Source organism: Amphiprion ocellaris, chromosome 22 (genome assembly GCF_022539595.1).
Source record: "Amphiprion ocellaris isolate individual 3 ecotype Okinawa chromosome 22, ASM2253959v1, whole genome shotgun sequence".
Lineage (NCBI taxonomy): Eukaryota > Metazoa > Chordata > Actinopteri > Pomacentridae > Amphiprion > Amphiprion ocellaris.
This window is the reverse complement of record NC_072787.1, coordinates 11,994,589-12,008,788: the sequence shown is the minus strand read 5'-3', so window position 1 is coordinate 12,008,788 and position 14,200 is coordinate 11,994,589. Positions and strand designations below refer to the sequence as shown.

Here is a 14,200-nt window from a genome sequence, read left to right as displayed (position 1 = left end):
TTGGACAGTTTAATGAGTTTAATTTCTATTTAATGACATATCGTTACATAAGACATTTACAATCATGAAGCCTCAACATGCTGACACATCATGATTACAACCACATGCACTCATATTGTGGTTGCAATTTATTACCTCAATACAGCGACACCACTACGAAATGTTACATTTGCATTCTTCAGTTCAGAGAAAAGACATAAGCCAGTTCTATGAAACAATTTGTTAAAAAACATATCCACAAATCTTACTGATCATTAAAGGTGCACTTTGATATTTTATAGCTTAGGACCCACTCTTACTGGGAATCCCTTGTTCATGGAAACGACTTTAACAGGAACCACCTCATATGAACTGTCATCTAAGTGTTTTAATTGTTTGCTTCAAAATGTGTGCCCTGATCATGTATTTCAGCCAAATGTTACTTTGAAAAGAGACTTTTGGAGGTAGTTTGGAGCCAAAAACTATCCTACTGCCACACTAGAACTTGTGACAAACAAACTGAAAGTTTAAGAGAGAATTTCACATCTCAGATCATTTTCATTCAAAACAAAAACATGAGACGACTTTACAAGATAGAGCAGCATCAGCACTCTAAATCCAAATGCTCTCATCAGTAAGTAAAGACAGCACAGTAAAATAATTTCTTAGTATTAAAAACAATTTGAATGCCGGAGAATTTTAACACTTTCGCATCAGGATTAACATCATACACTTGATAACACTATTTTACTAAAACATAAGATTTTTTTGGGAGATAAATGATAAAATAAAGACAATCTTTGATGCAGTCTAGATACTATTGTACTCTACTATACTCTGAGTCATAAAATCCATTTTTTTCACAACAGTAACATTAATGGATCTATAAAAGTGCATAACAGTGCTGTTTAAAAGATGGTATTTACACAAAGAATACAATGTCTTTGACTGCGTGGTTAATTTGCCACTATTCACTGCCAGGTGATGCCGAGTATGTTGCAGCTGATCTCCCACAGTTTCTGGGCCGATTCATCATCGGAGGCAGCCCTCGAGGGCCTTGCAGGGGCGCAGTCGCTGAATACATGCAGGGACAGAGAGTGGCCATTACACGCTGTGTGCTGCATTTGTGCTATTGTTAAGTGAGGATAAAAATTGTAAAAGCTCAACTACATACAATGTAGCCTTTTGTTAGTTTGCAGGTAGAAGTACTGAGCAGCGTGATGCCGCCACTCTTAAAGCTCTTGTGTAACCAGCCGTTGTTTGAAATAATGTGTGTACCTGAAGTACCCCCCACTCAGGCTCTCCAGGCCCGGCTCCACGGCGCAGTAGATGGTGGTCTGCGCTCCCTCCACTGTTGTCTTGGTGAAAATCCTGAAGATCTTCACCGCCACCTGGATGCACTGGTGCTGGTGCCTCCACAGGTCAGACTGCACCACCCCCGGGTGCAGAGAGAACACGCTCACTCCTGTACCTGCAGCACATATGCGGGCACCGACACAGTCACCTACGCAAATCTGTCTATTTATGTTAATGCATGGAAACATGTGTGACCTGTTTTTGACATTTGCTACCTGTGGGGATTTCTGAGTGGAGTTGCATGTTCTCAGCGTACCTGCGTGGGTTTTCTCCGGGTGATCCAGCTTCCTCCCACAGTCCAAAGACATGCATTAATTGATGATTTTAAATTGCTAAGTGTGAGTGTGAGCATGCATGGTTGTCTGTCTGTTTGTGTTAGCAAACAGTTCAGCGTGTACTCTCATCAGTGTCAGCTGGGATAGGCTCCACAGGCTAAAGTAAAGCTAATGTATAGATGGTTATTCTGTCATGATTTTGAATAAAGTCTGTAATATATTCGCTGTAGTAACAGTAACTGCAGACGTGATTGAACATTGTCTCTAAAATATAACATATTAGCCATGGTATTTGCATTTTATTTTCACTTTGTTCTTTTTTAACGGTACATCTTCTAGGTGTTCCTAAGTTTAAATCTTTATAGGCTAAGCTGATGAGATTGACTGGAGAGCTGCACAGCAATTTTCTTCAGTTTTTGGCCATTAAGCAGAGAAAAGAACATTGAATTGAGACAAATAAGAATTTATGCAAACTAAAGCAAGTGATGATTAGTCCGAATTTGCTAATGTCACATATTGCTGCTTTTCTGCTTCACTTTTCTGTGATAGAGTAACACAAGTTCTTCCCAGTAGTCTTCCTGCTCAAACATCCAGACTTTCCCTGTCGCTCTCTCTGTACATGCCCTGTACATGCAACATAATTGCATATGTCATGGCACACAAATACAAATTTATGTTCAATATAAAATCTGTATTATTTTCGTTCTTTCACCCCCTGTGATGTGTGCTTGTGCATTGATCCCTTGAAAACTTGACCTCACCTTGTAACCGTTTGGCCAGTGAACGTGCAAAAAGCACATTTGCCAGTTTGCTTTGTCCGTAGGCCTTCATGGTGTCATAACTCCTCTCACTGTTGATGTCATCCAGTCGAAGCCCAGTCCAGGTATGAGCCACCGATGCCACAACAACAATACGGGCCGGAGCCGAACGCTTGATGAGGTCCAGCAGCAGGTAAGTCAACAAGAAGTGACCTGAGGAAGTCATGAAACAGTCAGTGGTGTCTTGCCAAATATTGACTACACATCTATTGGTTATTTTCATTGTGGTGTTGTTTAGGCATATGGGTTCTGTAAAGCGTCTCGAGACAATTTGACTGTAATTGGTGCTATATAAATAAAATTGAATTGAATTAAATATACCACCTTTATCTGTTGGCACTGTGAACCTCATACATTAAAGTTGGGTTCTGGCTGGAATTGGATCCTGGAAGCCTAACGACTACAACTAATGAGCATTTCCATTATGATCAACCTGCTGGTTACTTTCTTTAAAAATAGCTAAGTATGACAAGTAAAAAAAAAGACTTGTTTGTTTGTGCAAATATTCATTCTACAATAATATATGACCACTAGAAACTGAAAATCCTCTCATTTAAGAGGATGAAAACAGAGAATTAGAGGCCATTTTCACTTCACAGAAACAAATGATTTGCAAAATAGCTTCAGATTTTTTTTCTATCCATCAGTTCATCGATTAATCATTTGAAAAAGCCCATTTGAAATGTGACTAGCTGATTTAAACATAGTTTATGTGGCACAGAAATGGCCACTATCATTCATACATCAACAGGAGTCAAGAAAAATACTGTGTAAAATTTACTGTAATTGTGCAAAGAGAAAAAACAAATGCGTCCTCTGTCAGCATTTTATCAACTAAAATTTGAAGGAACACTCAAACTAACACATCTTGCTGTAAAACAATGATACAAAGATTTAGCAAAAACCTCCCATAACATTGTTTTTCATTAACAAGGGCCAAAAAAGGGGCTATGCTGACAAAATGGATGTAGACTCCAGACTTACACTGTTGTTTTTCTTATGCAGAAATGTTACACCGGACTGTGAGTGGTTGTTTTTCATGGTTAATGTAAAGAAGGCCTTACTGATAAGAAGAAGATCCTAAACACGCACAAACAAGGATGGAACCTGAGTGAGTCAAATCTAAAATCTCACTCCATCTACTGAACCACACTTGGCTACCCTGACAAAAAAAACCCAAAACATTTTGTTCTCATCTTGAGTGACACTCCACATCCACAGTAGGTGGGATCTCACAACATCCAGCATTTGTCACTCATTCAGCCTCACTGTGAGCTGTACAAATGAAAAGTGGTGTGTGCTAAATGCCAGCAAGTTTAAATAATCACAGGAAATCATTCCTATAACTGTGTTCAATGCGGTATGTTGTACAGCAACTGCTACTTTAAACAAATGCAAAGAATGTCCACTTGACCCACACACAATGGCACTCTAGTGTGGAGGAACATGATTACATTGAGGGACTTTGCTTTCCTTTCAATTGTTCTCCACTTCCTGTTTTACTCTTCAACCAAACATCCTCATTATTTTAAGTGCACATATGAAGGGTGTTTTCAAATGTACAGACATGTATGTATGTATGCCTGTGTGTGCATATGTGTGTGGGTGACCATGTTCGAGCACAGACTGTTCTCTCTGTCAGATTGTGACAAAAATACCACAGAGGCAAACATAGTCTGGAAGGAAACCATGGTCCAACGAGAGATGAGAACACTGACAGCTTAAAAAGAAAAAAAAGGGACTCTGGTTTATTTTCAGCTTGCCAGCTTGGCTCTACAGATGCAGTACAGGTGGTAATACAAATTGTTTAGTGTTACAATCCATCAAGTCACTATGTAATCTTACTATTAAATCAGTCAAATATCCAGAATAACTGTCAGCTGTTAATTAATTCCATTACCAAGACTAAACACCCTTAAAAAGCCCCTCTTTTATGCATCTCACGATAAATATCAGTCAACCAAACCACTTAATTTAATTTTATGCCTGCTAATTAAAATGCAAATGCAGATAGACGAATAAAACACAAAAAATTACAAAATCCAGTCCAACTTACCCAAATGATTGACCCCTAACTGCATTTCAAACCCATCAGCAGTCTTGGAGTAGGGACACATCATAATGCCTGCATTGTTTATCAGGATATTCACTTGCTTCTCCTCTGAAATGAAAAAAAGATAGGTTAAGTATCAAATTTGAAATACATGGTAAACCTGCAGTTGATGCTTGGTAAATAAACAGCATTTATATTGTGCTTTTACAATATGCCTCTCTATGCATTCCATGTAAATATTAGCAGAGATGCCATGTACAGTAGTGACTTCATAATCACAGACAATTAATGAATGACTTTTTGTTAAAGGAGTCCATTTATGTCTAAGGAGCATTGGGTGACAAAATAAAGGAAAAGCCTCAATGCTTGACCCCTACAGTGAGGAGATCTGGTGGTTCTGTTATGCTGTGATGGCATTTTGCTGGCATGATTTGGGTTCAATTGCCTCTGCAGGGAGAAAAGGGTCACTCCAAATCAATACGGAGTTGCTCTGTGTGATCACCTTTAATCTATGGTGAAACACTTCTATCCTGACGGGAGTGGGGATGACAATGCTCCCATTCATACAGCGCTCTCCATCACCATCATCAAAACACCAAATGTTGGAACATCTTGGGAGAGAATGCAGTTCTGTCCCTCCAGTAGAGTTTAAGAGACATTTGAAGTGTATTGAAGCTGTTTTGGCAGCACGTGGTGGACACTTTACCAAGACATTTTATGTTAGGTTTTTCCTTTATTTTGTCACCTGTCTGTATAGTTTTTATTTATCCTCTGTGTTTTAGAATTTAACATTATTCTCAATTATTCTAACACAACGAAAGAAGAAAATAAATAGAGTCAATGATCTTTAATTCTTTACCCTGGCCAACAGTACCGTCACAGGTCCCTCAGTTTATCACAATCTCCTGATTCTCCCTTCATGTTCAGAAGCTACATGTCATGTTTACATCAGAACCTCATACAGCTGCTCTCGTGTCTGGAACGTAGTGGCCTTGCACTATGTTCTTCCTCTGGCTGACAAAACAGTCTTATCAAAGTTGTCTTGGAAAGATGACACATGAACCTCCCTCACATATCCACCTTCTGATTATTTACCATCATTACACTGAGCTACACTTGATATTTTTCTGACACTACCTTTGTTGATGAGTTCAGCAAAGGTTCTGATGGACTTGGTGTCAGACAGATCCAGTTTCCTGATGATCACATTCTCATTTCCTGTGTCTTCCAGAATATCTGTCCGTGCCTCCTCAGCCCTCTCCAAGTCTCTGCACGCCATGATGATGCGAGCACCTGAAAAGCAAGATATCACAAGTTGGTGGTGAGATATTGTCACATTCTAGCCATTACACATCACTCTCCTCCCAGGTTGGAACCGTAAATTCTCCCTTTGTACAAGTTTCTTTCTGTGTGCACATGTTCCCGAGAAGAAGAAGGAAAATTCACTGTCATTTCTCTTATTCACTGTGACCTCACATCTCGTTTTGGCTGAGTCTTTTATTTTTGTGTCGCAAGCAAATTTTTTACACCCCATGACAACTATGTTCACACCATTTGTACTGCCTCAACTCAGCAGCTGCAAATAAACTCCAACGGCGATAAATTAAGACAAATATTCGATGCAAGGGTGTTTCAAATCACTCGGAGTTTCCAAATCAAAACCACAAAATCTCTGCTCATTTGCAGGCGTACAAAGCCACAAACATCAACTTAGGAACGAGGCACCTAAATCTCTCAGCCGCAGAATACTTTTCATCATCCTCTAACGTTTTCTAAGCCCTCACTCAGCATCTCATTTGCCCAGCCGCTCCACTCGCATGAACACAAGACCCTCTCAACTGTGTCATTCTCATTTGCTTCTGACACAAATTACCGTGCATTCTCCTTAATGAGCGCAGAAAGGGGCTTTGAGGACACATGCACGCATCCTTTCTCTTCCCCCCACACACAAACATGCATGCACACACACGCACAAACTAACATGTAGACAGGCAACGGTCCCCCACACCCACCAGACACGCTCACACAAACACACACATACAAAGTAGCGGCTGGACCCAGCAATTACAGAAGAGCCATTAATCAGTTGGAGCACAGCGTCTGTATCCCATCGCAGTGTCTTTGTTTCTGTCTGGCTGCTCCCGTGTGGGAAAACCCAATTGTTCCCACATTACCAGAGTAGCCAAGTTCGCTCAATTAAATAAAACAGTAAATAAACAGTGGGGAGGAAGAGGTATGCTGTGCCAAGTTAAAGATCTTCCAGCAGATTAAGACATGGTTTTATGTATGCATAAAAAGCAAATAAGAAAAACTTGAGTCAACCTTCATATTCTCTACATTCAGAGTTAGTATGTAATTATGACAAAGCTCCCTCATTTAAATTCATAAACATTACATTTTACATGGGAACATAATGCGGGTATTCCTTTTCAGAACATGAGTGTTAGAACCAAACAAGTAAATGATCAAGATGGATTGTCCTCAGTAGGATGCTGTGCCTTAAGGTATCACTCCCCGTTATGAATCCTTGCTAATCTAATCATGCTGTCATTGTCATTGCATAATCCAATTTACTGAAAAATGATGTGACAGTAAATTCTCCAGACGCACAAAACGCAGAGTCACTTTTTCACACCAGCAGCGAATGTTCTTTTGTTTTTCACTTGCTCCCATTGTTCTGTACTTCATTTATTTAACTAGCGAATAAATAAATAAATCTCCCACTGAACAAAAATAAGACAAAGTGATTCCAGCTCGCCCTTTTCATTTACAAAATCTTTTTTTTTCTTCTTTTGAAATATTTATGCACTCAATTGCACAGTGGTTGTTTTGAAGAAGAGGGAGGTGTATACACCATGCTGTGTCTTTCAAGTGCAGATGAATGAGCAAACTGAATCATGTATGCGCAACCACTTTTCATATTACTGTGTGTGTGTGTGTGTGTGTGTGTGTGTGTGTGTGTGTGTGTGTGTGTGTGTGTGTGCGTGTGTGTGTGTGCGTGCATGTGTGTGGCTGCTATGCACCCTCTTTGTTGCCATGTCTGGCGCGGGAGGGGAGAGGACCCTCACAATGCTCCCTCTGTCCCCTCGATGCCTCATCTATCTTCCATCTCTGCCACTTATCTTACACTTAATGAAATGTGAGGCTCATTTTTTAGCTAACATGAGATCAAAACACTGCCTTGTCAGATGCATGATCGGTTAAGCAATGCTGAGGTTAGAAAATCACTACATACAGCCTAATATTCTAATTAAAACATATACAATGAAGCTGAAGTAGGAATATGCCTGATTCACAGGTAAATTTGTAGCACCCAGAAGTGTTAGAGGTGCTTAAATCCATGGGAAAAATGTAGAATTTGCAAGTCGCTAATTGAAAGTTGGTGAAAGCAAACCATGCAGTCAATGCAGCTGATCAGCAGGGTGCAGATGGACACACACATTGTGGACAGTACCTCTTCTTGCCAGATCTCTGGCCGTCTCTTTGCCAATCCCAGTGTTGGCTCCAGTGACGATGACTGTTTTCCCATCTAACCTCTCCTCAGATGACCAGCGGTTACAGCACACACTCCTGAGCAGCACACACAAGTACAGCATCAATGAGCAACACAGGATTTCCCTTCAAAATATTTAATGTATGCCAATTTGAAATCATGAAAAAATCAACAGTTGTATGATGCTGCTGGCTATGAACTGAGATTATAAGAAATGGTCATTTTCCTGCATACATTTTTAGAAATGTTCAAACTCACTTCAGCAGATTTAAAGAATGAAAATCAAGACATACCAAAAGGTTGCCACTGTAAAAATGTTCCTAAAACGATCGCTGCGTTTCCAAACTAACCACAAATGTGGTGGCACCGTGTAGGATAATCTTCTTAAAATTTCTCACATTCCAGAGCCAGCCACCAAATCTCCACCGTTCCTCACAAACCGTATCACTATTTTCTTCTTTTTCTTTCTTTCCTTACCTGCAGTACATTTTCCCCCACCAGAGCAACAGATTTCCACCTCACGACCGGTGTGCGACTTCACCCAGCAATAAGCAGCATATCTCCTCCGGTCCATCAGTGGGGCTCCGTGCCTGTCATCGCTCCCCACCCCACCGCGTTCGGTTCACGTCTCACGCTGGGCCAATCAGGAGCTGGCTGACGCAGTGGCTAATTGATTCACAAGTTCGAGGCTGCAGAGCGGAAGACTGGAGTCTGGGGCTCGGTTGTGGACTGAAATGACCCAAGAGAAGTGCGCAAAATCGCATGCATTTGCCCAAATAATTCCCCACCACTGCAGTGTGAGAGACCACTGGAAGTCTGCAAGTTAAAAACTGCATTTAAAGCAGTTTTCTACCTACAAGAAGAAATCTATTGCTCCTTATGCGTCACATTAGATTATTTGTTCTTTATTATACATTCAAAGAAGTCACATTTGTTCCAAGCTTTCTTATTTAGAACAAAACACACCAAAACACTGTAAGGTATTAGTGATATTTTTATTCCCAGTAGCTACTTTCTTAATCCTCTTAAAGGTCCAGTGTATAGGATTTCAGGGGCTATTGGCAGAAATGCAACAAAATATTCAAATTTATAGATTTAGACTTTTAATCATCTGAAAATAACAATAGTTGTGTTTCCATTGCATCAGTATGAAGTATCTGTAAAAGAAGCAGGTCACAGGTTTTCTTCTTGCAGGGAAACCTCATTTATATTCATTGGTAAAGTGCTACCTGATTGGCTGGTGAATGGGGATTGAGATGGGTTAGGGCAGGAATGTTGAGATTGGTTAAGATTAGGGTGAGAATGTCAGGGTTGACCAATCAGAGGTACGTAAGGCAGATCATGCCTTTGTCACCCTGCAAAACAAAACTGTGTGAGGAGGGGCTCAATGCAAGTCTCCTTAAGGATTAAAATCTTGAGGTCATGAGGGTTCAAAATGGTGCACGAAAGAGGAGGAATGGGACACAATGTTGTGACAGAACATGTTGAAACAATGCATTTGGACTTGTGTTTCATTCTTGGTTTGATCAGCTGCTCAGTTGGAAACTAGCAAAAGTCATAAAAGGCATCTGTAAATCGTGTACGGACATTTTTACCGAAAATTGTGAGAAACTCTACAAACGTGCAGTAAATAATCACACAGGGAGATTAAATTCTGAGCAAATTTGTAAGTTTGTGTACGCTGTTTGTAGTCTAGGACAACCAAACACTATATATACATCATCAATTTTGCAGTGAAATGTGTGCAGTTCCCTAATAGCAGCTCTATGGAGGGTCTTATGCATTTTTCATGTGTTCTGCATGGTGTATTTAGTTAGTTCCAATCTGGAGCCTCACATTTAATTTAACTAAATCCTACACACTGGACTTCTTACATCTTACCAATCAAACTTCATTACAATGAGCAGGTTAGGCCTGTATTATTGTCGTTTTTATCTGCGTTCACAGTTTATGTCGATCACATCCATAACTTTCAGGAAAATTCGGAAGCTTCAGCATGACGTTGAGGGGTATCACTGAATATGAATGTTGCTTCACAGCATGTAAGAGAGCAAATTTATCTCCAGCGAATGCCGAGCAGGTGGCAGCTCACAGCCCACAGCTTTAAGGCGCTGCCATCATCCTGACCAGCCCTGCAGCTCTCAGCCAGGGCACAATCCCTGGAAGCAAAGAAAAAAGAAAAGAGAAAAGACAATCAGTCATGACCTCTTTCCTGTTGTCTGCATTTAGGTTGATTTTATTTATTGATTTAAAATGTGTCTCTTATAAGACAATCTACAGTGGTGGAAATAACTAAATACTTTTATTCAAGTAAGAACAATTCAGAGCTACATTATACCTCTCCTTCAATACAGTTCAGAGGCAAATAGGGTACTTTTTACTCCACTACATTTCTTTGATACATTTATTTACTAGTTGCTTTGCAAGTTTATTTCAATAATGCAAAATACAATCAGTACATAAACTTCACAAGGTATCCATCAAATGACCATATAAAGTGATTAACACAATAATGCATAAACAATTAATAAAAGATAAGATAAACTTCATTAAACCTAAAAGTAAAGTGTTTTACAGGACATCGCTCCGAAAACAAATTCCATGACATGAGAAGTGCAGTGCCTAGTGGAAAAGCAAAAAGATATAAGCATGCTACATTTCTTAAAGTAAAAATAAGTCAGCTAAAATAAGACTTGAATAGAAACAAGTAATGTTGTCAATGACTCTGAGGTAGTAAAGTTGAAATGTTACACATGAAAGTTATATATTGCACCTGAAAAATGATTGATTACTGTACATTAATCCTATACACTGCTCTGAAATATATCATTTTGCATAATGAGGACATTTACTTTTGGCACTTCAAGTAGATTATGATACTCATGTGAAAAACTTTTATGTGAGTATTTCTACACTCTGGTTCAGGTACGTTTACTTAAATACAAGATCTGAGACTCTTTAAGTTCTTCTACCTAATCTTTCTTTATTGAGGTGACAAGATAAGTGGTGGATAGTGACTTCCAAATTAATTTACATTAACAGAGCTTATTTTATGCATTCAGTGTCTGACCTACTAACAGCTGAGGTTTAGACATATTGTAGCTGAACGACACATTTTTGCTAATTTATGTTGTAATTTTAATGAAAACTACAGTTTCACACATTTGTTGTTTTTTTTTGTTTGTTTGTTTGATTATTTGTTCTTTGGAGGGATGCAGCCTGACATCAGCTTTCATTTTCTAAGGGGCTTGGTTTGGCTTATTTCAACTACTAGTAATAGTGTTGATGCTACTGCAGTGGCATGTCAAGCTGACCTGTAGAATCCTCCGGTGTGCAACTGGTTCTCAGGAGTGACAGTGCAGTAGAGGGTGGTGTAGGCTCCCTCTGCTGGAGTCTTGATCAGTGAACTGAAAGTCTTGATTATGTCCCCAAGAGGGCGCCTTATGTGCCTTGTAATTTCAGTGCTCACGATGCCGGGGTCCACTGAGTAAGCCATGACGCCTAGAGCTGGAGGGAAAGCAGGGAATTAGGTATCATCTCACTCATTTTAAGCTCAACCTGAAGTAAAGAAAAACCTCTGATAAAATTTAAAGTCAAATATGATTACATAATCCAGGGAAATAAGAACTTACGGAATCAAAAAAGTTTCCCTGTAATTGTCTCTAGAGAAATCGTTAAACTACTAGTCAGACTGAAAAACAACGTTTGATCACTGGGAAAATTATTAAATCCGTATTATAACTATGTTTTCAACAAACATGCCTCTCCTTGCTGTGTTTCTTGCCCACAGCGGTTGTGGTTGAGGCATGAGACTCTCACACTGGCAGGAGACGCAGATCCATTTTTTATGCATAAGGAAACAGACAGAGAGACTCACAGACAGATAAAGAAAGCATACATCCTGTTTAATCTCACTATCACACCCTACCCTCAGTCCTTTTGGCCAGCTCTCTGGTGAACAGGACATTAGCTAGCTTGCTCTGTGCGTAGGCCCTGACTGGGTGGTAGTTCTTCTCCCCAGTCAGGTCATCGAACTGGATCTTGCCCATGGCGTGAGCCGCCGATGACAGGTTGATGACCCGAGATGGGGCTGAGTGCTTCAGCAGGTCCAGCAGCAGAAAAGTCAAGAAAAAATGGCCTAAAGCAAAAGAGAGAAAGGAAATGGAACAGGGGCAGTAAAGTAACAATTAGGAGCATACTGTGGATTTAGAAGGTTTAGGAGAGCTGCTCACTGCCAACCCATCTAACGATCAGAACAGAGACACCAAAATGAACTGACTGTTCTTTTGTTCTATTTCTGACTACTTCCAAGAATTCATTGCAACATCCCTGTCTTTAACTAAACAGAATGTCAAACTCTCCAAACCTCATGAATTTCTTCAACATTTTTTGTCTCCTACCCAAGTGATTGACTCCAAACTGCATCTCAAATCCATCCGCAGTCTTGGCATAAGGGCACATAGCCACGCCTGCATTGTTGATCAGGTAGTGAAGAGCCTTCTCAGCTGCAAAACAGGATATTTATTATCTGCATTGAAGTTTTTTGAAAGGATAGATACTGTATTCTGGAGTTCACGTGTGTGTGTCAGTGTCGCCTACTGTTGTAGATATTCTCAGCAAAATGACAGATCGATGTAGTGTCAGCCAGATCCAGTTGCCTGGCGACTACCTTGGCTCCCGTCACCTCCCTCATGATTTCACAAACAGCTTGTTCTCCCTTCGCCATGTCTCTGCACGCCAAAATCACCCGGGCACCTAGAGGAAATTAATTCCTCTTAATGGTGAGTGTGTTTGCATGTTGAAATTTGATCGCGATAAGATCCTGTTCGGCTCACTTTTAAACGTCTGTGTCAGTTTATAAGACATCTGGCTCTGATTCCAAATGTTTTTGGCTTGCTTTTCGATAAAACAATATTGGTTCTCGTGTTTATGAGCCTAATTTATTCCATCGAATTCAGCACTTTAATACAAGTCACTACTTTATGCTTTTTATCCTTGCACAAGCTTGTTAAGCTTTTCCACACAGGTAATCTGAGTCACACAGCAAAAAAAGAAGAATATAACAGGAATACTACAGGACATATAAGTCATCAAGGTCTTTAAATGTTTGTTTGCTTGCCTCTGCTGGCCAGGTCTTTAGCTGTTTCTTTGCCTATCCCAGTGTTGGCCCCGGTTACTATAGCAGTCTTCCCATCCAGGCGCACATCTGAGGACCACTGAGTGATGAAGAAAGACCTAAAGAATGAGATTTGAATAATTAATTTCAAGTGGATCTCAACACCATGATTTACTTTCAATAGAAAAGAATAATAATTTCAGAGAAAAATGAAGGGTATAAATTATCACTTTTGTGTTTGTTTAAACCTAGAGCAACTAAATTACAAAGTGTGTGCGGTGTACCACCTAAGGCCAAACAGTGAATGCCAGAAACAACAGTCACCGTATAAAAAAGCCCAGAGAAAATAAAGGTCACAGGCTTTGAACTGACTTTCTGGCATTTCAGGGCTTGTCTGAAGCTGATTTCTGACTTTCTTTCTCTGCCCAGGAGATACTCAAAGAAGAAACAATGTTGTAGTGCTTAAAAAAATGCATCTTTAAACACGTAATTCTACTTTTATCAGATTTTTTTCTTGTTCTTACCTTATTGTTTGCATTTTGGAGTTGGTACAATAAAACTGTGATATCCCTCCTTAAATCAGAGCAGCTCCTTCTGTCACTGATGTTGCTTCAAGACTCTGGTCCAGATATGTGACAGAGATGAAGACGTAGAATTAAGAAAGTGAAAAACTTGCAGACTTATTGGCCTTTAACTTGGTTGAGGGTGTATTGGGATGTCTTTATGAGACAGAAATACCCTTCTGTTCAAAGTCAGTTATTGTAACCAATCAATTAAGTGAGAATTTCAGCTTGGTTTGATGAGCAAAACACATGATGAGGGGTGATCTTTCAGTAACTAACAGAGAAGCATTTGTGTATTTAGTTGGATAATTATTACAAAACTGAACTACACTGTTGTTGGACAATATATTACTGTGATGTTATGTTGCTTTTGATTTTGATTTTTCAAGCATTTTTTACTTTCTGCGAAAATACTTACTAATAAGTCTGCATGACTAGGAATACAGGAAGAGCTCTTTTACCTGAGTAAATGTAGGAATATTAAAATAGCAAAATATGCCTTTGCATGTAAAACATCAGGATAAATAGTGTAGAAATGTTACACAAA

At 39.6% G+C, this 14,200-nt stretch overlaps 2 protein-coding genes across 2 annotated transcripts; both read right to left on the bottom strand.

The window, feature by feature from the left end:
• zgc:112332 (uncharacterized protein LOC553712 homolog) lies at positions 1-8,603 on the bottom strand. The gene is made up of 7 exons (XM_023266216.3): positions 8,452-8,603; positions 7,936-8,051; positions 5,619-5,774; positions 4,485-4,589; positions 2,372-2,581; positions 1,258-1,450; positions 1-1,053 (listed from the first exon to the last, which is right to left on the bottom strand). Exons 1-7 carry the CDS (start codon positions 8,460-8,462, stop codon positions 951-953), a joined length of 894 nt encoding a protein of 297 aa, XP_023121984.1. The 5' UTR covers positions 8,463-8,603; the 3' UTR covers positions 1-950.
• A 347-nt stretch (positions 8,604-8,950) lies between these two features.
• On the bottom strand, positions 8,951-13,772 carry si:dkey-73n8.3 (uncharacterized protein LOC100150965 homolog). Its single transcript, XM_023266217.3, has 7 exons — positions 13,615-13,772; positions 13,094-13,209; positions 12,574-12,729; positions 12,375-12,479; positions 11,903-12,112; positions 11,289-11,481; positions 8,951-10,133 (listed from the first exon to the last, which is right to left on the bottom strand). Exons 1-7 carry the CDS (start codon positions 13,626-13,628, stop codon positions 10,031-10,033), a joined length of 897 nt encoding a protein of 298 aa, XP_023121985.1. The 5' UTR covers positions 13,629-13,772; the 3' UTR covers positions 8,951-10,030.
• Between the last annotated feature and the right edge of the window lie 428 nt (positions 13,773-14,200).